This window comes from Macaca mulatta, chromosome 20 (assembly GCF_049350105.2).
Source record: "Macaca mulatta isolate MMU2019108-1 chromosome 20, T2T-MMU8v2.0, whole genome shotgun sequence".
Lineage (NCBI taxonomy): Eukaryota > Metazoa > Chordata > Mammalia > Primates > Cercopithecidae > Macaca > Macaca mulatta.
In genome coordinates, this window is record NC_133425.1 from 19,085,889 (window position 1) to 19,111,132 (window position 25,244).

At 44.3% G+C, this 25,244-nt stretch overlaps 2 protein-coding genes and 1 long non-coding RNA gene across 18 annotated transcripts in view; 2 read left to right on the forward strand and 1 right to left on the reverse strand.

Annotated features, from left to right (window-relative positions):
- TMC7 (transmembrane channel like 7) overlaps positions 1-1,625 on the forward strand; it is a 70,713-nt gene extending 69,088 nt beyond the window's left edge. For 6 of the 13 annotated variants that reach the window (XM_077983341.1, XM_077983343.1, XM_077983344.1 and 3 more), the window contains one exon: positions 237-530. The gene's annotated coding sequence lies outside the window, so the exon portion shown is untranslated. Of the gene's footprint in view, positions 1-200 lie in introns of all 13 variants that reach the window. The other 7 variants (XM_077983345.1, XM_077983349.1, XM_077983351.1 and 4 more) reach the window with 4 other exon arrangements.
- LOC114674480 (uncharacterized) lies at positions 436-5,142 on the reverse strand. Its single transcript, XR_013411889.1, has 2 exons — positions 5,022-5,142; positions 436-577 (listed from the first exon to the last, which is right to left on the reverse strand). It is a non-coding gene; the product is annotated as an uncharacterized LOC114674480 (long non-coding RNA).
- A 178-nt stretch (positions 5,143-5,320) lies between these two features.
- On the forward strand, positions 5,321-24,704 carry COQ7 (coenzyme Q7, hydroxylase). Of its 4 annotated transcripts, none has more exons than XR_013411886.1 (7): positions 5,321-5,442; positions 9,949-10,127; positions 11,557-11,671; positions 13,355-13,494; positions 15,210-15,278; positions 15,983-16,806; positions 24,602-24,704. XR_013411886.1 is itself a non-coding variant. In XM_001083388.5 (6 exons), exons 1-6 carry the CDS (start codon positions 5,370-5,372, stop codon positions 16,058-16,060), a joined length of 654 nt encoding a protein of 217 aa, XP_001083388.1. In that variant the 5' UTR covers positions 5,321-5,369; the 3' UTR covers positions 16,061-18,291. The 4 variants fall into 4 exon arrangements, 2 of the variants coding, with proteins under 2 accessions (XP_001083388.1, XP_077842536.1); XR_013411885.1 differs by lacking the exon at positions 24,602-24,704 and adding an exon at positions 19,289-20,463; XM_001083388.5 differs by lacking the exon at positions 24,602-24,704 and having other exon boundaries at positions 15,983-18,291.
- The last annotated feature ends 540 nt before the right edge of the window (positions 24,705-25,244 follow it).

Genomic DNA, 25,244 nt, shown 5'->3' on the forward strand with positions numbered 1-25,244 from the left:
GCCTTTATTTCACAAAACATGTGGCTGGGCGCAGTGGCTCACGCCTGTTATCCCAGCACTTTGGGAGGCCGAGGCGGGCAGATCACCTGAGGTGGGGAGTTTAAGACCAGTCTGACCAACATGGAGAAATCCCATCTCCACTAAAATACAAAATTAGCCGGGCATGGTGGCACATGCCTATAATGTCAGCTACTCGGGAGGCTGAGGCAGGAGAATTGCTTGAACCCAGGAGGCAGAGTTTGCAGTGAGCCGAGATTGCACTGTTGCACTCCAGCCTGGGCAACAAGAGCAAAACTCTGTCTAAAAAAAAAAACAAACGTAGAATATCTCTTAAGATTTCCGTTATGGCAAAAACCATATGCAATAAATACCTCATTGTAAGCTTACCCAAAATGGATAGGTGTGAACCTTTTAACAGAAAAACAGAAGTTTAAGTTATTGTTTCATGTAATCAGTTTTCATTTTAATATCTTTGAAATATTTTTCAAAGCACTGTAGTTTTGTAATGAACTTTTCAAGCCTTCCTTTCATTGTTTTTCTTCCTTTCACTGGCTCCACACGTTTCCTGGGGAGTAGCCTGGAATTTAAAGTTGGGTGCAGGTTTTAGAAAGCTGTTGCTGTTAACAATAATTCTCCCCACCATCTCCACTCCACTACTCAAACATGACTGACTCCTTACTCAGAGGAGCAATGATGTCTTCTCGTCCCTTTCCTACAGCCATTTTCTTGCTTTTCCACAAAGGTATTATTGAAAGTGGGATATTTTTGTAACTGGGAGACCAATGAGCTTTTCTGTCTTTTCCTGACTTGTTAAGGTTTATGGGTTTCTAAATCTAATAACTACGGCCATACCACCCTGAACACACCCGATCTTGTCTAAATCTAATAACTGGTGTCATGGAATTTTGAGTAATCAAAGATTCACTCCAGTCTCACTTAAAAACATACATTCTGCGGGGCACAGTGACTCATGCCTGTAATCCCAGCACTTTGGGAGGCCAAGGCAGACAGATCACTTGAAGTCAGAAGTTTGAGACCCAGCCTGGTCAATGTGGTAAGACCCCGTCTCTACTAAAAGTACAAAAATTAGCCAGGCGTGGTGGCGTGTGCCTGTAATCCTAGCTACTTGGGAGGCTGAGGCATGAGAATCACTTGAACCTGGGAGGTGGAGGCTGCAGTGAGCGAGATCGTGCCACTGTACTCCAGCCTGGGTGACAGAGGGAGACCCTATCTTAAAAAAAAAAAAAAAAAAAAAGATAGGTGAAAAGAAAAAAAACAAATTGTAATTATAAACATTTCTGCCCAGTGCCTTTATATTAATATATATAACATTTTCACTGTGACCAGGCTTGATGATATTCAAGTTTTCTATTTGTGTGTGTGTGTGTGTGATGAACAAAAATGTACGCCTTTTTTTCCCTATTATAAAAGTGATATTGAAATATGCTAACTGATATAATTTTAGTTAAATGCTGCTAATACGCATACCTCTTACTTGAAGGTTTTTATATGTTTTGATAACTTTAATAACCTCAGGTGATGTCTGTATAATTTTTAAAGTGCAGCTCTCTCTAACAAACGTGCCTTACAACTCCTGATTAAATGGTGTCTTGAAGGTTTTAAAATGTGATCGTGTATACTGGAATTCAAAGAGGCTTCTTGTCAGCAGTCAAGTGATGATGGAAAACTCTAACAGTTTGTAAAGTTGCTCTTCGCCTTTTCCTAAAATGACAGAGAAGAAAGAAGTGTTGAATGTAGTCCTCAGATGAGTGCTTTTAAAGCTCCTTGGCTCTGTTGAAGCCAAGGAGGGTGTATGTGTGTAATTTCCCAACTGGTTCATTTTGCCTGCTGCCTGGATACAGTCCATTCATCAGGACAGATGAATTGCAACAGAGAAAGAGTTTAATTCATGCAGAACTGGCTAAACAGGAGACCAGAATAGTATTATTACTCATATCAGTCTCCCTGAAATTTTGGAAACTGGGTTTTGTGTGTGGGGTTTTTTTTTTTTTTTTTTTTGAGATGAAGTCTTGCTCGTCGCCCAGGCTGGAGTGCAATGGTGCGATATCAGCTGACTGCAACCTACGCCTCCCAGGTTCAAGCAATTCTCCTGCCTCAGGCTCCTGAGTAGCTGGGATTATAGGCATGCACCACTACACCCGGCTAATTTTGTATTTTTAGTAGAGACGGGGTTTCTCCATGTTGGTCAGGCTGGTCTCAAACTCCTGACCTCAGGTGGTCTGCCTGCATCAGCCTCCCAAAGTGCTGGGATTACAGATGTGAGCCACTGTGCCCGGCCGTGTGCGTGTTTTGTTTCGTTTTGTTTTTGAGATGGAGTCTCACTCTATTGCCCAGGCTGGAGTGCAGTGGTGTGATCTCGGCTCACTGCAACCTGGGTTCAAGTGATTCTCCTGCCTCAGCTTCCCAACTATCTGGGACTACAGGTGTGCGCCACCATGCCCAGCTAATTTTTGTACTTTTAGTAGAGATGGGGTTTTGCCCTGTTGGCTGGGCTAGTCTGGAACGGCTGACCTCAAGTGATCCTTCCACTTTGGCCTCCCAAAGTCTGGGATTACAGGCGTGAGCCACCGTGCCTGGCGGAAACTGTTTTTTTTTATTTTTAATGGATAATCTGGTGGGTAGGGGGATGGAATTAGGGAACAGTATGCATTTTTGTTTTCTAAATTTTGTTTTGCCATTATAAAAATACTTGTTTTTTATAGCAAATACAGAGAACAGCAAAAGCAACAGAGACAAAAAGTTAAAAAGCACCATTTATGGGCACCCCTGTTAATCTTGGCAAAATTCCTTTTAAGATAAAAAGTACAGAGGGAGGGAAGTAGGACGGAGAAAGAAGGAAAGAACTTTGGTATTCTCATTTCTTTTTCACTTAATACGTGTTTTCTTTTTCCTTTTTCTTTTTTTTTTTTTGAGACGGAGTCTCGCTCTGTGGCCCAGGCTAGAGTGTAGAGGTGCGATCTCGGCTCACTGCAACCTCCACCTCCCGGGTTCATGCCATTCTGCTGCCTCAGCCTCCCGAGAAGCTGGGACTACAGGCACCCACCACTGCGCCCAGCTAATTTTTTGTGTTTTTAGTAGAGACGGGGTTTCACCGTGGTCTCGATCTCCTGACCTCGTAATCTGCCCGCCTCAGCCTCCCAAAGTGCTGAGATTATAGGCGTGAGCCACCGCGCCCGGCCATATGTGTTTTCTTGAAGAATCTAAAGATAGTGTTTTCTCCTGTTATTAAAAGCTTTTACAAACATTTCAATGGGCTACATAATATCATACAGTTAGATCTTTTTCTTTTTTTCTTTTTTTTTTTGAGCCAGAGTCTCACTCTATCGCACAGGCTGGAATGCAGTGGTGTGATCATGGTTCAGTGCAGCCTCAGCCTCCTGGGCTCAAGTGATCCTTTTAGCCTCACAAGTAGGTGGGATCACAGGCACACACCACCATGCCTGACCAATTTTTAAAGTTTTCTGTAGAGATAGGATCTCACCATGTTGCCCAGGTTGGTCTTAAACTCCTGGGCTCAAGTGATCCTCTCGCCTCAGTCTCTCAAAGTGTTGGGATTACAGGCGTGAGCCACTGCACTCGGACATAATGTTTTGATATTCAATTGTTGCTTAATATTTTGTTTCCAAATTTTCCCAGTAATAAATAACAGGCACATCTATAAATCTTTGTCAACATTTTTTCTCCTTAGAAACAGACCTAGGTCAGGCGCGGTGGCTCACGCCTATAATCCCAGCACTTTGAGAGGACGAGGTGGGAGGATCATTTGAGGTCAGGAATTTGAGATCAGCCTGGCCAACACAGCGAAACCCAGTCTCAGCTGGGCGTGGTGGTGTGTGTACCTGTAATCCCATCTACTTGGGAGGCTGAGGCAGGAGAATCGCTGGAACCCGGGAGGAAGAGGTTCCAATGAGCCAAGATCTCCCCGTTGCACTCCAGCCTGTGTGACAGAGTAAAACTCTGTCTAAAAAGAACAAAAACAAAAAATAAAACAAAAAAGGAAACAGAGACCTAGAAGTGGGATTACAGCAAAGGTTCTGAACATTTTAAGGCTTTTGAGAGCCAGATTCAGACTCCCAGTAGTTTTACATGAGAGTGCTACAACATCCTCACTAAGTAGTAAGTATTTGGGTTAATCATAATTTTAAATTATTTTGGTGTGTCAATGTGAACACTAGGGTGATAGAAAAACAACTTAAAAACTTGAATTCAATAATTTTACAATTGTATTGCATCTTAAAACATTTTATAGTAAACTTGGATAAAATATATAAATAATCCAAGGGTGTAAAGTAGAAAGTGAAAGCCCCGTTCTCCCAGTTCCAGCCCCCTGATGGTGCCAATATTAAACGTTGTATATCCTTGCAGACATACATCTTTGATTTTTGCCCTCATGTACATTACTCATGTAAAAATTATTTCTGTTGAGTAGATTCCTAAGACTGCTGTATTATATGATCTTTTAAAAGTACGTTGTTAAATTTCCTCTCCCTTCCCAAAAAATTCCAATTTGCACAAATATACATGCACACATGCACACAATACAGTAAGGTAGATCCCAGAGATAAAACATGTTCTTTGTAGAAAATCTGAAAATAGAGAAAAGGACTGAGGAGAAGTTTAAAGTTGGCTTTCAGCCCACCAATAGAGACAACATTATATAACACATTAACCATGTGGTGCATATAATTTACATAATTTATATTATATATATATATTACATATATATATATTTTTTGAGACAGGGCCCAGGCTGGAGTGCAGTGGCAGGATCACGGCTGACTGCAGCCTCGAGCTCCCGGGCTCAAGCTATTCCCCCGCCTCAGCCCCTCGAATAGCTGGGACTATAGGTGTGCTCCACCACGCCCACCTAATTTTTAAAATTAATTGTAGAGGCGGGGTCTCGCTATGTTGCCCAGGCTTACTATTTTAAAGTAGATATAGGATACAAATTAAAAAAAAAAAAACCTCCTTCCACGTAGGTAAAGCAGGAAATACCGTGCCTTGTTAATAAGTAATTCCCTCATGATCCTCTTTCCCAGGAACTTGGGTGAGAAATCACTAACCCTATCCTGATCTTTGAAACAGCAATTTAGCATTTTCATCTCCCTGGCAACCCAAGGCGCCTTGGCTTCCTTGGTCTTGCGAGTGATTGATAGTGACCCCATCCAATATAATCTTTTTGTTTGTCGTATCTAACCAATCCAACCCCTAGCGCGGGGCTAGGGGGCGTTCCCACCGGTGCGCGGGCAAGCTGAGCCTGCCTTACGTCTGCTGTGCGTCATCAGTCCGAGCCAAGGGCAGTATTGGCCCGCTCCGTTCAACGAAGTGGTTGCTCTTTTGTGCCGGCAATGAGTTGCGCCGGGGCGGCGGCGGCTCCCTGCCTGTGGCGGCTGCGCCCGGGTGCCCGGCGGTCGCTCTCAGGTAAAGGGATGCGCGCAGTCACAGTCCTGCGCTGGGCTAGCAAGCTAGGGAATTTTCGCTTGAGGTTTGGGTCGAAGAGGTCACGGGGGAGACGTTCGTAACGTCACAGGCCTGCGACGGAGCGCGACTGCGTGACTTCAGCTTACGGGGCGCTGGCGGGCGGGGGTGGGGCCTGTAGTTCGTGGCGAGAGTGACGGGAAGACGGGGTGGTTTCGGCAGTGATGCCTGGGGAGTGACGCATGGCACACCTGTGCAGTGATGTCACGGCAGGTGCAGCCAGCTTTCCGAGTCGAGGACAGTTGGCGACACTGAAAATTTAGCGTCTCAGGGAGTCTCTCTTTTTGTGGTCTTTGCCCAGGGCCTTGCCAGGCAAAGTGTAGCCCGACGACCAGCTGCCTCCGCTACTTCTGGGAGCTCGCTAGAAATACAGATTGTCGGGCCCCACCCCGACCTACTTGGTCTGTATCTGTGGTCTGTGAACAGGCCCTTTAGGTGATTTGCATGCACTGTAAACTTTGAGAGCCATCAGTGTAGTAAAAGGATCATCGAATTTGGAGTAGAGAGACATGGTTTTGGACCATGGTTCCTGCTTTCCTTGTTTCATCTGTGCTGCCTTAGAAAATTGTCATGAAACCGGGCGCGGTGGCTCCGGCCTGTAGTCTCAGCACTTTAGGAGGCCGAGGCTGGAGGATCACCTGAGGTCAGGAGTTTGAGACCAGCCTGGCTAACACGGTGAAACCCCGCCTCTACTAAAAATAAAAATTTGCCGGGCGTGATGGCAGGTGCCTGTAATCCCAGCTACTCAGGAGGCTGAGACAGGAGAATCACTTGAACCCGGGAGGCAGAGGTTGCGTTGAGGCGAGATTGCACCACTGCACTCCAGCCTGGGTGTCAGAGCGAGACTTTGTCTCCCCAATCCCCGCAAAAAAAAAAAAAAAAAAAAAAATTTTGTCATGAGGTCGTTTTCTCAACGTTAAATTACTGTGTACCACCTTCAGGATTTTTGCCTAATGGCAGTACTGCTTGAACTTTTGATTACTAGATGTGTTTTTTTTTTTTTTGTATAGCCCTGTCCCATTTTAAAATTAAATTAATTTCCTTGAAACGAAATCCTTCTGGTGAATGGGAAGCCAGTGCCACTTGCCACAAATGGATGAGTAATTATTTAAAAAAAAAAAAAACTGAAATTAAAAAGTTACGAAATTGTATTAAATACTGTCTTTCTGTTACAAAGGGGAAATTAGCAAGTGTGGGAAAGGTGTTGAGGATATGCCGGCTGTAAATGGAGATATCTTCCTTAATGAAATAAAAAAGATTGCAAGAGATTTTAAAAGAGTACCCCTTACTACATGGGGTTATTTATTGCATATCCATAAGCCACTTAAAATTTCATAGGTACCACACTGGCGTGTTTCACACGTTGGGAAAATATGGACGTAAAGTGATGCATTTGAGAGCTTCTAGCACCCAGCCTCAATTTTATTTTAAAGTGTGTGGCAATGCAGGCAAAACTCCGAGGGTTGTTGAATGTGAATTTTAATGCTGTTCTGTTCGCCAGTGAGCATAACAGAATAAGAATCATTTCTGTTTATAAAGTTACTTTGCTTCTTATATCTCATTTTATCCTCATAACTCAGTAAGATAATTTTATTATTATGTGTTTTCCCTTAAAAAGGAAAGAGCCTGATTATTGCCTTTTTTTTTTTTTTTTTAAAAGACAGTATCTTGCTCTGTTGCCCAGGCTGGAGTGCAGTGGTGCGATCTCAGCTCACTGCAACCTCCGCCTCCTGGGTTCAAGCGATTCTCCTGCCTCAGATTCCCAAGTAGCTGAGGCTGCAGGCATGCACCACCATGCCTGGCTAATTTTTGAATTTTAGTAGAGATGGGGTTTCGCCATGATGAGCAGGTCTCAAACTCCTGACCTCAAGTGATTCTCCCTCCTTGGCTTATCAAAGTCTGGGATTACAGGTATGAGTCACCAATGATTACTGCCAATTTTATGTGTAAGAAATGTCGATCCTGATTTTCCCAAGGCTAGTGTTGGAGATGGGACACATGTTTTTGGTTTCTTTTTTTCTTTTTTTTTGAGACAGAGTCTCACTGTGTCACCCAGGCTGGAGTGTAATGGCACCATCTCAGCTCACTGCAACCTCTGCCTACTGGGTTCAACTGATTGTTCCGCCTCAGCCTCCTGAGTAGCTGGGACTACAGGCGCACCACGATGGCTGGCTAATTTTTATATTTTTGGTAGAGATGGGGTTTCACCATGTTGGCCAGGCTGATCTTGAACTCCTGGTCTCAAGCAGTCCACCTGCCTGGGCTTCCCAAAGTGCTGGGATTACAGGCGTGAGCCACCGCACCGGGCCTATCCGTCTTTTGAGTCAGATATGCTCAGTGAGATGAAGGGGATCATGCCGAGGAATGGACCAAAGCTGGGTCATTATGCTTCAGAACTTACGTCCACACTTCTTTATTAAAAGTGTGACATTTACAGCCCCATCTAGTAGAAGATTTCAAGTGCAGAGCCACCCCAAATTTCACCAACCCACCTCATCACCTCGTGTCCAAAACACCCAAGACTTTGTCATGAAAGAACCACATATGTATCCAAAATGAATTTTTTCCACATATTCGCTGGATGTTGAAGTTAGCCTAAGTGAAAAGACGTATGCATTAAAGACATGGTAGTCACGGCCTAAGAGCGCTGAAACATTACAAAGTGATGCCAGTGCTGACTGGGGGCGGTGGCTCACGCCTGTAATCGCAGCACTTTGGGAAGCCGACAGGGGAGGATTACTTGAGCTCAGGAGTTCGAGACCAGCCTGGGCAACATGGTGAAACCCTGTCTCTACTAAAATACAAAAAAGTAGCTGGGCATGATGGTGCATGCCCGTAGTCCTAGCTACTTTGGAATCCTAGCTACTCTAGAGGCTGAAACAGGAGAATTGCCTGAGTCCGAAAGGTGGAGTTTGCAGTAAGCTGAGATCATACCATTGCACTCCAGCCTGGGCGACAGAGCCAGAGTCTGTCTCAAAACAAAAAGTGATACCAGTGCAGATCGAAGCTACCATTACAAACTAAATGACCCCTAGGTTTCTATTTTCCGTATCTGCAAAATGAGGTGAATACACCTTACACACCTAAGAATGCTGCAAAACGCTTCCTTGCAGGGGAAAAAGCCTCTTGAGTTACTCTAATATAAGGCTCAGCGAATATAATTAAAGTGTTAAGGTTAGGAGATTTATTTTTAAAGATAAAATGTAATCTGTCATGAAGAATTTACATTTTGAAGATAAGAGTTCCTTTGAATTAATTTTGGACCATAATGAGGTGAAATCTAGACTCTAAGGCTAGTCTCAAAGTCGAATGCCCAAGGGTGTGGGGTTTTAAAATTTTTTCTCTGTTGTTTTGTTTGTTTGTTTGGTTTTAGACAGAGTCTCACTCTGTTGCCCAGGCTGGAGTGCAGTGGCACGATCTCGGCTCACTGCAATCTCTGCCTCCCAGGTTCAAGCTATTCTCCTGCCTCAGCCTCCCAGGTAGCTGGGATTAAAGGCGTGTACCAACACACTCAGCTAATTTTTGTATTTTTGGTAGAGATGGGGTTTTACCATGTTGGTGAGGCTGGTCTCAAACTCCTGACCTCAGGTGATTCATTCTCCTTGGCTTCCCAAAGTGTTGGGATTACAGGCGTGAGCCACTGCGCCCGGACAGGTGTGGGTTTTTTTTTTTTTTTTTGAGACGGAGTCTCGCTGTGTCGCCCAGGCTGGAGTGCAGTGGCGCGATCTCAGCTCACTGCAAGCTCCGCCTCCTGGGTTCACGCCATTCTCCTGCCTCAGCCTCCCTGGTAGCTGGGACTACAGGCGCCCGCCACCACGCCTGGCTAATTTTTTGTATTTTTAGTAGAGATGGGGTTTCACCAAGTTAGCCGGGATGGTCTCGATCTCCTGACCTTGTGATCCACCCGCCTTGGCCTCCCAAAGTGCTGGGATTACAGGCCTGAGCCACCGCGCCCGGCAGGTGTGGGTTTTAAGAGAACTTAGTCTGTGGTTCTCAGCCTTGGCTGAAGCAAAGACTTACGCACATAGCTTCTAAAAAATGTCAATTCAGAGAGCCTCCTCCCAGAGATCGATTGGGGAAGAGCACCGTGTTTTTGAAAGCTCTCTACGGGCCTATCCTGTACAGCATGTGCTGGGGGAAACGTGCCAGAGGGCCGGTGAACTGGAGGACCATGCCCATCGAGAAGCGGCTGCCATGTTAACTGCCTGGTAAGAAGATAGGCTCAGCATTTCCAGATCTTCATACACTTAAAGTGAAGCCAGAAATCCAGATCTTTAGGTAGAATCCTCTTTTTTAACACTGTAGGTTAAACAGAGTACATTTATGGGCATGCCTGGCCCACGGGGAGCTCGTTTGTGACCTCCATCCCAAAGTGCCCTTTCTTCCGTCTGTAAAAGGAACATTGGGATTTTACCTGAACGTAACGAAGAATAAACACTTGCATTTCAGCTTATGGAAGAAGGATCATTGTCAGATTTCGCAGTTCAGGAATGACCTTAGACAATATCAATCGGGCAGTTGTGGATCGAATAATCCGGGTGGATCATGCGGGCGAATATGGAGCAAACCGCATCTATGCCGGGCAGATGGCCGTCCTGGGTCGGACAAGCGTCGGGCCAGTCATTCAGGTGGGTGCTTCTTCATCTCCCTCACCCTGGTCTACCGAATGGGCAGATCCAAAGGCCTTCAAGTAATGAATCGCGGGAGGTCAGGCGTTCCCCAGGGAGATGCCATTGTCTCCAGGAGAGCGAAAGTTGGTTCTTGGTGGAGAGATGGAGAGCAAAAAGCATATTGTTCTTTTTATGGATAAAGCACAGAGACATATAGTACATAGACAGGTATGCAGTCATAGTGTGTCCTTCACAGGGTTTGTGTGGATTGAATGAATTGCTTGCATAAAGCTCTTTGATGGCTCCTGGCACTTAGGAAGTGCCATCTAAGTGTTAGCCGCAGCTAGCATTCTCCCTTTTTCCTCTGATGTAAATAATAATTGGGGCCGGGTGTTGTGGCTTCCGCCTGTAATCCCAGCACTTTGGAAGCCGAGGCCAATGGACTGCTTGAGCCCAGGAGTTTGAGACCAGCCTGGGCAACATGACGAGACCCCGTCTCTACAAAAAATACAAAAATTAGCTGAGTGCAGTGGCTCACAGCTGTAATCCCAGCACTTTGGGAAGCTGTGGCGGATGGATCACCTGAGGTCAGGAGTTCGAGACCAGCGTGGCCAACAAGGTAAAACCTTGTCTCTACTAAAAATACAAAACAAATTAGCCAGGCATGGTGGTGCACGCCTGTAGTCCCAGTGCTCGGGAGGCTGAGGCAGGAGAATTGCTTGAACCTGGGAGGCAGAGGTTGCAGTGAGCTGAGATTGCACCACTGCACTCCAGCCTGGGCAACAGAGTGAGACTCCGTCTCAAAAAAAAAAAAAAAAAAAAAAGCAGCAAATCTCCCACCCCCAACACACACACACAACAAAATTAGCCAGCTAATTTGAGAGACCGAGGTTGGAGGATCCCAGCTAATTTGAGAGGCTGAGGTTGGAGGATCACTTGAGCCTGGAGGTTGAGGCTGCAGTGAGCCATGAGCTTGCTACCGCACTACAGTCTTGGTGAGAGAGTGAGACCCTGTCTTAAAACAAGCAAACCACAACAACAACAAGATGATACTATTCTAGTAGTCTGGAAGGAAATTACACAACAGCTAATGTTCCGCCTTCCTGATTTTGAAATGGGTTAAACATGTCTTTTCTTATGCGTGTGGACCCTTGTTATTTACTAGGCACATTGTGGGCCTGAGAGACTTGCGCTGGAACTGTAGCTCATGGCAGTCTTACCTGGAATTGAGATAATAGATTGTTTTGTATTCTCGGTGCTATCTTCTCTTTGTCAAAGATTCCTTTACTCTGATGTCTTACTTTTTCCATTGACGTTTTGAGGGGAATGGCAGAGACAGCAGTTCCCATCATTTTCTCCGTTTCTATTTTGCTTCCTGTATGCTGCTTGGATGAGTGGGAGGCCTCTATGGAATTCTTGCATGTCTTTATTTTTATGTTTCTTACAGAAAATGTGGGATCAAGAAAAGGACCATTTGAAAAAGTTCAGTGAGTTGATGGTTACGTTCAGGGTCCGGCCGACAGTTCTGATGCCCTTTTGGAACGTGCTGGGTTTTGCACTGGGTACGTGTCTCTCTAGAAGAGCTTATGCAAGCTTGGGGATCTAGAATGATTACATCCTTCAGGTATCATGTTCACAATTCTTGCTATGTCCTCTTACGACCTCATTCTGTTTACTTCATATTTTTCCAGAGTTAAATTGACTACCTTTTTTGGTGTGTGGCTTAAATTTATTTAAGATAGAATCTTAATGTCAGTACTTAAAAAGAAAAAAGGTCAGGCGTGGTGGCTTGTACCCATAATCCCAGCACTTTGGGAGCCTGAGGCGGGCAGATCATGAGGTCAGGAGTTCGAGACCAGCCTGACCAACCTGGTGAAATCCCCATCTCTATTAAAAATACAAAAAATTAGCTGGGTGTGGTGGTGCAGGCCTGTAATCCCAGCCACTTGGGAGGCTGAGGTGGGAGAACTGCTTGAACCTCGGAGGTGGAAGTTGCAGTGAGCCGAGATCGGCCTACTGCATTCCAGTCTTGGTGACAGAGCGACAGAGCGAGACTCTGTCTCAAAACAAAAAACAAAAAACAAAACAACACAAAAAATAGAGCCAGGGTCTCATTCTGTTGCCCAGGCTGGAGAGCAATGGTATAGTCGTAGCTCAGGGAAACCTCAAACTCTTGGGTTCAAGTGATCCTCCCACCTCAGCCTCTGAGCCTGAGTAGCTTGGACTACTGGCACATGCCACCACGTACAGGTCTATTTTTTTGTAGAGATAGGGTCTCATTATGTTACCTAGGCTGGTCTCAAACTGCTGGTCTCCAGCCATCCTCCCTCTGTGGCCTCCACAAAGTGCTAGGATTACAGGCGTGAGGCACCACACCTGGCCTAATGTCCGTATTATAAATAGAAAATACAGTAAAAATAAACAACAGAAAAAAAAAGCTAGTATAATTCAATTGCAGCCAAATACTATTCCCTGACAAAGATTCTCAACCTGAGGTCTGTTCACTCTTTTAGAAAAGGGAGAAGAGTAAATGGTATAAAAGATCAAAGATATATTCACCCCAAATGCTGACTTTCTCTTGGCCACAGTCAGGATAAAACAGCATTGAAAAGAGAATGGCTTTTCTTACTATGTAATTCCAGGTTTAACACTGAGATCCAGTCACTCTTAAAACAGTGGTTCTCCCTCAGGGTGAGTTTGCCCCCCTGACGAGGACATGTGGCAATATCTAGGTACTTTTTGTTTTTTGAAATGGAGTCTCGCCCTGTACCCAGGCTGGAGTGCAGTGGCGCGATCTTGGCTCACTGCAACCTTCGCCTCCCAGCTTCAAGCGATTTTCCTGCCTCAGCCTCCCAAGTAGCTGGGATTACAGGTGCCCACCACCACATTGACTAATTTTTGTATTTTTAGTAGAGACAGGGTTTCACCATGTTAGCCAGGTTGGTCTCGAACTCCTGATCTCAGGTCATCCGCCCATCTCGGCCTCCCAAAGGGCTGGGATTGCAGGTGTGATCCACCGCGCCCAGCCCTCGGGACAGTTTTGGTTGTCAAAACTTAGTTGGCGCTGCTGGCATCTAGTTGGTAGAGGTCAGGGATGCAGTTAAATATCCTACCATGCATGGGGCACACAAAGAATGACCCAGCCCAGTGTCTGGTGCAGAGGTTGAGAAGCCCTGGCCACAGATGATCTCCATTACCAGTCATATCTGCTTCTTTCTTTTCTGGTCTGGGTTTAACAATCCCAGGGGCAGGGACCGCCTTGCTCGGGAAGGAAGGTGCAATGGCCTGCACCGTGGCGGTGGAAGAGAGCATAGCACATCACTACAACAACCAGATCAGGAAGCTGATGGAGGAGGACCCTGAAAAATACAAGGAACTTCTTCAGGTATTTGTCCATGCTCTAAAACAGGGCTGCTCAAGGAGAAAAGGGCAGATAGCAATTGGGTAAGAGGAAAACATACTAGAGATTGTTAGGGGATGGTGGGGGTTTAGAGCCTCAGTTTAAAGGTGAGCAAACTGAGGAACAGAGAGGTGAACCCATCTGCCCTGGCCATACAGCACAGACAGAGCTGGGACTAGAACCCTTGTCTCCTTAGTCTTTTTTTCTTTTTATTTAGAGATGGGATTTTGCTCTATTGCCCTGGCTGGAGTACAGTGGCACAGTCATAGCTCACTACATCTTCAAACTCTTGGGTTCAAGTGATCCTCCCACTTCAGCCTCCTGAGTAGCTATGGGACTATGGGTACATGCCACCACACCCAGCTAATTTTTTTTTTTTCTTTTCTTTTGAGATGGAGTTTCGCTCTCATTGCCAAGGCTGGAGTGCAATGGCGTGATGTGGCTCACAGCAACCTCCGCCTCCTGGGTTCAAACCATTCTCCTGCCTCAGCCTCTGGAGTAGATGGGATTACAGGCATGCGCCACCACACCCAGCTAATTTTGTATTTTTAGTAGAAATGGGGTTTCTCCATGTTGGTCAGGCTGGTCTCGAACTCCGGACCTCAGGTGATCCGCCCACCTCGGCTCCCAAAGTGCTGGGATTACAGGCGTGAGACACCGCTCCCGGCCTTTTTTTTTTTTTAAGAGATGGGGTCTCACCATGTTTTCCATGCTGGTCTTGAACTCTTGGGCTCCGGTGATCCTCTCTCCTCGGCCTCCCAAAGTGCTGGAATTATAGGCATGAGCCACCACATCTGGCCAGAACCCTTGTCTCTTGAGCCCTGTCCTGTTCACTTCTTTTATTTTTAATTTTTTGAATTTTTCGTAGAGACAGTATCTCTCTCTGTTGCCCAGATTGGTTTTGAACTCCTGGGCTCAAGTGATCCTCCTGCCTCTGCCTCCCGAAGTGCTGAGATTACAGGTGTGAGCCACACCACCTGGTGCTGTTCATTTTTTTTTTTTTTTTGAGATGGAGTCTCGTTCTCTCAGTGCAGTGGTCTCCACCTGCACTGCAGCCTCCGCCTCCCGGGTTCCAGCAATTCTCCTGCCTCGGCGTCCCAGGTAGCTGGGATTACAGGCACACACCACCATGCCCAGCTAATTTTTGTATTTTTAGTAGAGATGGGGTTCACCATGTTGACCAGCTGGTGTTGGACTCCTCAGGTGATCCTCCTGCCTTGGCCTCAGGTGATCCTCCTGCCTTGGCCTCCGAAAGTGCTGGGATTACAGGCGTGAGCCACCGTACCTGGCCCACTTCTTTATCATTGGTAGATTCTGACCAGATGCGTGAGCAGGAACCCTTTAGATTAAATAAATGAATAGATATCCTGAGATAATTTTCCACAGCAAATAAGGGAACTGTTTAGTTTTTTAGAGTCTAAATCTGAGGTTGGCAAACTATGGCCTGTGGCCAGCCACCTGTTTCTTTAAATAAACTTCTATTGGAACGCAAGCATGTCCATTTGCTTGTCTCGCACTGGTTTTCTGTTTACAGTGGCAGAGTTGGGTAGTTGGGACAAAGTATTTACTCCCTGGCCCTTTAGAGGAAAAGCTGGCCTCCCTGTCTTAGGCCATAATAAGAGGCTTTAGCCTCCAAAATGAAATGGAACAGTAGGAGAGTTGGAAGGCTAACTTGCTTTGGTGTCTTTTTATTTAACCAGGTGATAAAGAAATTTCGGGATGAAGAGCTTGAGCACCATGACACAGGCCTTGAACATGATGCCGAATTGGTAGGGCCCTACTGTTACCTGTTCTGCTTTGGGACTCCTTATTTGGGAGGTTGAGGTTTCTGTTCCCAGAAGAATAAATTTTAAAGCGACAGCCAAAGGGAGAGAAAACCAATGATGTTGCTTTGACAAAAAGCAAGGAAATGCGTTATTGTTCCAGATTGGGAATCTCCTTTCTTGCTTTATCCCTTCTCGTTTTCCCCAGGAACGTTTTTTGTTTTTTTTTTTTTTTTTTTGAGACAGTCTCACTCTGTCGCCCATGTTGGAGTGCAGTGGTGCAGTCTTGGCTCACTGCAGCCTCTGCCTTCCGGGTTCAAGCGATTCTCCTGCCTCAGCCTCCCAAGTAGCTGGGATTATAGGTACACACCGCCATGCCTGGCTAATTTTTGTATTTTTTGTTTTTAATAGAGACCGAGTTTTCGCTGTATTGGCCAGGCTGGTCTTGAACTCCTGACCTCAGATGATTTGCCCGCCTTGGCCTCCCAGGAGCTTCATTTCTTTCCCTGTGAGAATCTGGATGACTCCAATGCTTTGGCAGTAGCAGAGGCATTCCAACATTTTGAATAGCTTTCTTCGAAACTAAAATAAATTGTTCCTTAGATCTATTTCTCATCCCGAGAAATCCAAAGCCTGCCCTGCCAGCGCTGAATCTTACACCCAAAAATGAGCACAAACATGTTTCTTTGTTTGCTTATTGTTTTTAACAGGCTCCAGCCTATGCCGTCCTGAAGAGCGTTATCCAAGCTGGATGCAAAGTGGCGATATATTTATCAGAAAGATTGTAAAGTGTGTCCAGTTATGCCTGCCTATGAAAGATGACAGTAATTTACCAAGTGACATTTGCAGAGAAACAAGTGTACAGTTATCATTGTACTTTTGTACAATGTGAATTTTGTTAATTATAAGGTTTCTTTTTAAAAAAAAAAAAACTGCAGTGTTGATTTTTCTCTGGGTTGTGTTTTCTGCCATGAGACCGACAGGTCACCAGCCTTGTTCAAGTCACAGCAAACAAAGCTGAACCTTGTTTGGTCTCATACTTAATTTTCTTTTATATACATGTTTTTCTTTTACATACGTGTGTGTGTGTATATATATATATACATTTTTTTTTTTTGGAGACAGGGTCTCACTCTTTTGCCCAGGCTGGGTCACAGCTCACTGCAGCCTCGACCTCCCAGCCTCGAGCAATCCACCCACCTCAGCCTTCCAAGTAGCTGGGACTACAGGTGTGCGCCACCACACCTGGCTAATTCTTTCTATTTTTTTGTAGAGGCGAAGTCTCACTATGTTGCCAGGCTGGTCTCTAACTCCTGGACTCAGTGATCCTCCCATTTCTACCTCCCAAAGTGCTGGGATTACAGGTGTGAGCCACCTCACCAGGCTCATTTTCTCCTAAAACATCAAGGAGAAATCATTAATAATGTAACGGGAATCTTTAGGAGAAAAAACAGTTTGATTTACTGATAACAAAAGATAATTGGAAACATGAGAGTATTTGAGATTGGCCAAGCAGAACTATGAAGTCCATCAAGTAAGTGAAAGACCATCGTTTCCGTTCTGAATTGTGGGTGATAAGGGGTGGGAAAGTGCTACAGTCTGGATGTCTGTGTCTCCCCAGAATTCATATGATGAAATCTTCACCCTCAAGTTGATAGAAGGTGGGGCCTTTGGGAAGTGTGAGGTTATGAGGGTGGAGCCCTCATGAATGGGATTAGTGCCTTATGAAAGGTCCTAGAGAGACACCTCATCCTCTCCACAGTGTGAGACTTCAAGGGGTGTGGGCTCTGAGGAAGCAGACCCTTCACAAGCACACACCAACTAGGACTTTGATCATGGACTTCCCAGCCTCTAGGACTGAGCAATAAATGTTTGATGTTTATAAGCCACCCAGACTGTGGTATTTTTGAGTCTCACTCACTCTGTCACCCAGGCTGGAGTGCAGTGGTACGATCTTGGCTCACTGCAAGCTCTGCCTCCTGGGTTCACGCCATTCTCCTGCCTCAGCCTCCCGAGTAGCTGGGACTATAGGTGCCCGCCATCGTGCCCGGCTAATTTTTTTGTATTTTTATTAGAGACGGGGTTTCACCATGTTAGCCAGGATGGTCTCGATCTCCTGACCTCGTGATCTGCCTGCCTAGGCCTCCCAAAGTGCTGGGATTACAGGCGTGAGCCACCACACCCGACTGACTGTGTTATTTTGTTATAGCAGCCTGAACAGACTAAGACGGGCGTGTTGCTTCCATTGAAGACTATACTAAGTTGTGGATTATTTGTGAAATTGAATTACGATCTTTTCCTTAAGGTCTTTTACCACCCCCCCCAAAAAAAAACCCCAAACTGATTCAAATTTTCATACTTTAATGAAATATTTTATAATTTGCAAATTTTTAAGTGATGTATGAAAAATCTAGATCAGTGGATCTCCTCTCTGGCTGCCCATTAGAATGTCCCATGGAGATTAAACTTTTTTTTTCAGTTTGTGGACCAAGAGTTTTGATTTATTTAGGGTGGAGTTCAGGGTCAGAATGGTTTCAGAAGCTCCCAGGTGATTCTGATGTGAGTTGGAGCTGCAAGGCGCTGAACTAGATTATAAGATGTTTCTGGGAAAGAACCACATTTTAGGAATTTGTGTCCCACCCAGTCCTCTGTGTTTAATCAGCACCTGATGACTTGGCAGGACTTGCCCCACCAGGGTCTGGCTTTGAAGGGTAGTGGACACCAGGATCATTTGGATTAATCCTCTGCTACCTCTCTCTCTTCCTCAACCAAGAGTGAATTTAATTTTATGTAATTGGGTGAAAGTCTACAAATCATAATTGTAATAAATTAAGGCTGGGTGTTTGTTTGAAATTAGATAAGATAAACCTAAAGGTTTGAACAAGTTGTGGATGGTTTGTAAAAATTAATCTTATAAAATAAATGCTCTGTGTGAAGATACTGATTAAATTCAAAGGGATATTATTTGGTTTTTCTGTAAATTGAACCTTGAAATAAAAGCACAAGAAGGTTTTCTTAAGGCACTGGTCTGCTCTTTAACAAGAATTTGTAGAGGGTTATAAAAGGTTTACAAGAATCTCACCTCATGTTCAAACTAGTTAAGATTGGATAGATTTATCTATAAGGTACTATTAAAAATTGGGGATGACATTAATAGTAGACTGATGCAAGGATGAAATTTGACTCTCTTGAACAAGATTTTTATGTAATAGTAAAGGATAATGAAAGATTTTTGTTTGCCTTGCAAATAAACTACCAAAAAAAGAAGGGAAAGGCAAGAGACAAATTGTTTGGAAAGTTGTCTTCCCTTTTAATGAGTAAAGGTTTTGTGCCTTAAAAAAAAGTTTTTGAGTCATCATTTTGGCTAATGATAACCTGGAATTCTATTTTATAGTATCAAGTGTTTTAAGCCTTTAACATGTTCAGTAGGCTTCCCCAAATCAAACTTTAGCTTCGAGGTTGTCTTTTTTGACCCCTAACTTTTGGATGCCAACAGAGGGCCCCTGGATTATTTGACATGTTTAATTACATGGGATTGCCAAAATAAAAATAATGTTTAATCTTCTTCAGGTTACATTTTAGTGAATAACATTAATATGTGTTCCAAAATTGTATGAGATTTCTAAAATTCTAATCTCTAAGTATATGATATCAATTTGAATTAGGATTATTATGTTATTGTAAACCACAGAAATAATGAAATTTGTCAATCGTGTTTTTGACTGAGACTGTCTAAAGACATCTTGTCGTTCACAGACAATCATAGTCTTGTTTTGATCCTCTTCAAGAGGTGGTTTGTAATCAGCTATAGAACTTAGGTGCTCTTAAATGCAGATTTCCAATATCTTTAGATTGTGATATTAGAATAAAGGAAAAATATTCAGGACTCATGAAGAGCTGAAATATTCATGAATTTATCAGGCAGAACAAGAGTTAACTGAATGGGCTGAACTAATAGAAAACAGGTAATCCGTTTAACTTTTTGCTTAAAACATTGCTGATCTTTTGTTTTTCAGAGTCAAGAAAACTTTTATTTTGAACTATTTACAGCATTTAACAATTGAGTAAGGTATACTCCTGTGAACAAAATTTGGAGTGTATTTGTTCCTCTGCTGGTTTCTCTAGAATTTGGAAACTATTTGTGAGTATTCTTATGGCAATGTAGTCATTTGCGTAAGTGCAACAAGAATCCACTTTCTTTTGCAACAGGACACAATTGGAGAAACTGGTTGTTTTATCAGTTTCTGATAGAAGGGTGTGCTTCCCTTTAAGGAATCAAGCTTGACTTGCAGAGCCAAAAAAAAGTTTCTTGGAGAAACTGGCCTCATACCTTGTCTACAGTCCTTGTACAGGGCTCCTAACCTGTGATTGCAGCAGGACGAGCCGTAGACAAAACCTCTCAGACACCGAGTTGTAGAAGGAAGGGCTTTATTCAGCTGGGAGCATTGGCAAGCTACTACCTTAAAATCCAAGCTCCCTGAGTGCACAATCTCTGTCCCTTTTAAGGGCTCACAACACTAAAGATTTCATATGAAAGGGTTGTGATTGATTGAGCAATCTAGGGGATACGTGACGGGGGTTTCATGCACTGGTAGAGAGAAACAGAACAGGGCAGGGAGTTTCACAATGTGCTTCTATACAATGTCTGGAATCTATCAATAACATCAGTTTCTAAGTTATGAGTTGATTTTTAACTACTGGGTTTAACCCAGGCAGGCCCAGGCCTGGTTTCGGGCCTGGCACTGGGCATTGGTTTTACTTCCTTGTTTTTTTTCTTAAAACAGGTACTGAGTATAAAACAATATGAGAGGGTCTCTCTCCTTCCTCATGATGAGTAAAGAATGTCACTTTCTAACAGGTCCAGGAGCCCCAAGTTATCTTGGGACCTCAAGAAGAGAGGAATTTATCCAACTCATAGGTATTTGAGGGTACAAACCCATTGCTGGGCTTGACTTTAAAAAGTCTTTTCTGATATTCCTTATGGAACAGAATTCCATTAGAGCCAATTTTAAAAGCATATATGAAAAATAATTATTCTTGCTGTACTTTATGCAAATAATCAGGCCAAGTATAAGACTAAAGTTTATTTTGCAAACAATCCTATTATTATTTGTTTTTAACAAAAATGAGGGCTGGAGAGAGAAAAATTATTTCAAAACTTACTGCACTTGTCATTAAATTCTGGTCTTATTAGTTGTTTTTAAGTTTTTGTCTGTATTTTAGACTAACCCTGTTTATTCCTGTGAACCAACTAGTGATCTCTGGCTGCAACTCAGAAGAAACAAGGGATGGGTAATATAGAAATCTGGATCAGGCCGGGCGCGGTGGCTCAAGCCTGTAATCCCAGCACTTTGGGAGGCCGAGACGGGCGGATCACGAGGTCAGGAGATCGAGACCATCCTGGCTAACACGGTGAAACCCCGTCTCTACTAAAAAATACAAAAAACTAGCCGGGCGAGGTGGCGGGCGCCTGTAGTCCCAGCTACTCGGGAGGCTGAGGCAGGAGAATGGTGTAAACCCGGGAGGCGGAGCTTGCAGTGAGCTGAGATCCGGCCACTGCACTCCAGCCTGGGCGGCAGAGCGAGACTCCATCTCAAAAAAAAAAAAAAAAAAAAAAAAAAAGAAATCTGGATCAATATTCTAGTTCTGGGCAACTATCCTGCAAATCCTGCCAGGCGATAGGGGTAAATGAGGTGCCCATAACCTGGAGGTTTCTTTGGGAAAATAAGGCCAGGGAAGCTAACCAAAGCCAAGCTCTTTGCACCCAGATTTTAGCAGACATAACTCTAGCCACAAGTTACCTGGGTGTGTTGGCAGCCTCAGGATTTTTGTGCTGTCCTTACCCCCATGTTTTTTTTTTTTTCATGTCTTCTAATAACCTGGTTTGTCTCTTCCCACCTAGAGGTCATCAAACACCAACCGGAATCTCAGACGATTGCCCCTTTTACCAGGGACCCTTAGATAGCCCTCTGAGCGAGCTCTGACTGCCGTTTTCCAAGAACAGCGCCCCCTGTCAGCAGGAAGCAGTTAAGAGTGATCATGGTCTTTATCCTAACGGCAATTAGATGTACCTCTTGAGAGAGGAGAATAGCAGGAGGCAGTCACATGCCTAGGCAGATAGGGGTGGATTCCTGGTGAAACCCGACTCTCAAACCAAAGACAGTTTAAAGCCTGAAAGCAAAACTACAAGTCCCAGGTAAATCCACAGACTGGATTGAGAACCGGTCTTCCTGTCTGGCATGCTTTCCTCTGATCCCCACGCTTCACCTATTTTACATATATCTACCCTTCCTTAATTGTTTTTTTACACTGTTGTGCCCAACTTTGGTGCCTTTGTTTTACCCTTTTTTGCGTACTCAGAAACCAGTCAGTATGCGCTTCCCCATTCTGAGCCCATAAAAGCCCTGGACCCAGCCAGACTGGGGGAGCGATGAACCAACATCACGTGGGGGACCACCCTCGTGTCCCCTCTCTGCCGAGAGCTGTTCCATCACTCAGTAAAATTCTTCTTCATCATCCTTGCTTTTTGATTGTCAGCATAACCTCATCCTTCTTGGATTCAGGATAAGAACTTGGGAACCATCAAATGCATGTACGAGCTGTAACACAGGTGGGCTGTGGCACACCTGGTCCAGCCACAGGCTGAGCTGGTGTGCAAATCAGGTGCAGCCAGCGGACCAAGTGGGCGGGGTGCCTCCTGCAGCAGGTCTGAGGCCAAGTGAGGCCCAGGTGGAGGGCATCACCATTCATGGAGTTCCCTGGTTGGCAAAGTGGCCAACAAAAATCCTGCATCAATATCTTGCTGATAGGAATGTAAAAATGGTGTAGACATTTCAGGAAACAATTTGGTAGTTCCCCAGTTAAACAGATAGGATACAGCAATTCCTCTCTTGAGTATTAACCCAACAGAAATGAAAACATGGCCATGTGTAGTGGCTCACACCTGCAATCCCAGCACTTTGGGAGGCCGAGGTGGGTGGATCACTTGAGTCCAAGAGTTTGAGACCAGCCTGGTCAACATAGCAAAACCTCTTCTTAGCTGGGCGTGGTGTGGGTGCCGGGTGTAGTGGCTCACGCCTGTAATCCCAGAACTTTAGGAGGCCAAGGCAGGCGGATCACCTGAGGTTGGGAGTTCCAGACCAGCCTGACCAACACGGAGAAACTAATCTCTACCAAAAATACAAAATTAGCCAGGCGTGGTGGCACGTGCCTGTAATCCCAGCTACTCAGGAGGCTGAGGCAGGAGAATCCCTTGAACCTGGGAGGCGGAGGTCGTGGTGAGCCGAGATCGTGCCATTGCACTCCAGCCTGGGCAACAAGAGCGAAACTGCGTCTCAAAAAGAAAAAAGAAAAGAAAAAAAAACCATGTTCAATCATTGTACGTGAATGTTCATAATAACTAAAAGTGGAAACAACTCATGTCCATCAACTGAACAAAATGACAATATACCCAAACAACGCACTTAACCTTACTCAGCTGTAAAAAGGAATGAAGTAGTGATACGTGATACAACACGGATGAACCTTAAAAACATTATGCTTGGGTCCAGAGTTTCAGTATGGGAAGATGAAAATAGTTCTGGAAATGGATGATGTTGATTATTGAACAACAATATTAATGTACTTAATGTCAATGGAATGTCTTCTCAAAATGGTTAACATGGGGCCAGGCACAATGGCTCATGCCATCTGTGTCTCAGCTCTTTGGGAGACCAAGGTGGAAGGATCGCTTGAGTCCAGGAGTTTGAGGTTGCAATGAGCTATGAGAGCACCAGAACACTCAAGCCTGGGCAACTTTGAGAAACACAACAAAAAAAGGTTTGGCCAGGTACGGTGGCTCACACCTGTAATCCTGGCACTTTGGGAGGCTGAGGCGGGCAAATCATGAGATCAGGAGTTCAAGACCAGCCTGGCCAAGATGGGGAAACCCTGTCTCTACTAAAACTACAAAAATTAGCCGGGCATGGGAGGCTGAGTCAGGGGAATCTCTTGAACCCAGATGGCAGAGCTTGCAGTGAGCTGAGATCACGCCACTGCATTCCAGCCTGGGCAACAGAGTGAGACTCTGTCTCCAAAAAAAAAAAAAAAAAAAGTTAAAATGGCAAATTTTATATTATGTGTATTTTACCACAATTTTAAAAAATCATGCAAATCATGCTAAGTGAAAGAAGCCAGACACAAAAGGTCATATATTGTATTATTCCACTTACATGAAATGTCCAGAACAGGCAAGCCCATAGAAACAGAAGGTAGATTAGTGGTCATCTAGGGCTGGAGGGGCGGGGATGGGGAGAAATAGGGAGTAACTCCTAATGGATACAGAGTTTTTTCATGTGGTAAAAATGTTCTAGAATCAGTGGTGATAGTTGCACAATCTATACTTAAATTTACTGGATCATACATGTTAAAATTATGAGTTGTATGGCATGTAAATTGTCTTATCTGTTTTGTGTTGCTATAACAAAATACCCGAGACTGGTAATTTATAAAGAGATTTATTTATCTCACAATTCTGGTGGCTGGAAAGTCCAGGATTGGGCAGCTGTATCTGATGAAGGCCTCACACTGCTTCCACCCATGGTGGAAAGTAGAAGGGTAGTGGACATGTCAAAGAGATTGCATGGTTAGACAGGATGCAAAAGAGTCAAACTGAGGAGGCCAGACAGTTTTTAACAACACACTTTCTTGGGAATTAACCCATTCCCCAGAAAGTGAGAACTCACTCGTCCAGCAGGAGGGCATTCATCTATTCATGAGGGATCCACCTCCATCATCCAGACACCTCCCAACACTGCCACATTGTGGATCAAATTTCAACATGAGTTTTGGTTGGGACAAATCACATCCAAACTAGCATGGACCAAAGCGATAGGAAAAATACAGGTGATTTAGTTTAGTTTTTTTTTTTTGTTTGTTTGTTTTAGGCTACTTAGTTTTATGCAAATTTTAATCCTGGCTGTTAAATGAGAAACTGATTTTTTATATTTACTACCCTTCAAGCCAGCAGAGCATGAAGAAGTTTTCACGTTCTGAGATTCGCCGTGCTATTTCTTGCCCTCCCATGTCAAAGCTAATTTTATAAGTACTGCAGCTGGGAGTCTTAGTCCCATAAAGCACTTTGTACAATTCTTATTAAAAACCCAGGCTGTTTGTTTAGCTTCCCCTTCAGAATTGATGGCCGATGTTTTATGCTTCTGAGAGCTTCCAGAACAAGACCAGAGAGGTTTTTTGAATCTCCCTTTGATTGTTTTTAATTCCATTACAGCTTGTCCTTGTGTATTAACAAGGTAATCTTGTCTTTCTCTTACTTTCCTGATCTGGCCTTTCAGGGAAAATGTGATTTGAAAGTTGGACACTATCCAAAGATGATGGCAGGATGAGAAAGGATATTATTCTCGCAAGTACTGCAGTTCCAAAGAGGAGATCTGAACTGTAAGTCTTTGCAAGTCTTTGATTCCCTCATTATTCAAAGTGTGGTCTATGGACCAACAGCAGTGGTATCACATGGGAGCATGTTAGAAATGCAGAATTTGGGAATCTCTCCAGACCTACTCAAACAGAATTTGCATTTGAGAAAGATGTGGTTTTAAAGTATGTCCACAAATTCCTTGATACACCTATGTTCAGTGGAGCTTGCTTCCCCTTGCCTTGTTTGTGGGCTGTACTCAGTGACTTGTTTCTAGCAGAACATGGTGGAAATGAAGTGTGACGTCCAAAGTTAGATCATAAAAGACACTGTAAAGGTTTGGCGTGTGTGGCTTACACGTGTAATCCCAGCACTTCAAGAGGCCAAGGCAAGAGGTTTGCTTGAGGCCAGGAGTTCAAGACCACTGTGGGCGATATAGCAAAACCCTATCTCTACAAAAATAAAATAAAATAAAATAAAATAAAATAAAATAAAATATTAGCTGCGCATGGTGGCATGTATCTGCAGTCTTAGCTACTTGGGAGGCTGAGGTGGGAGGGTCATTT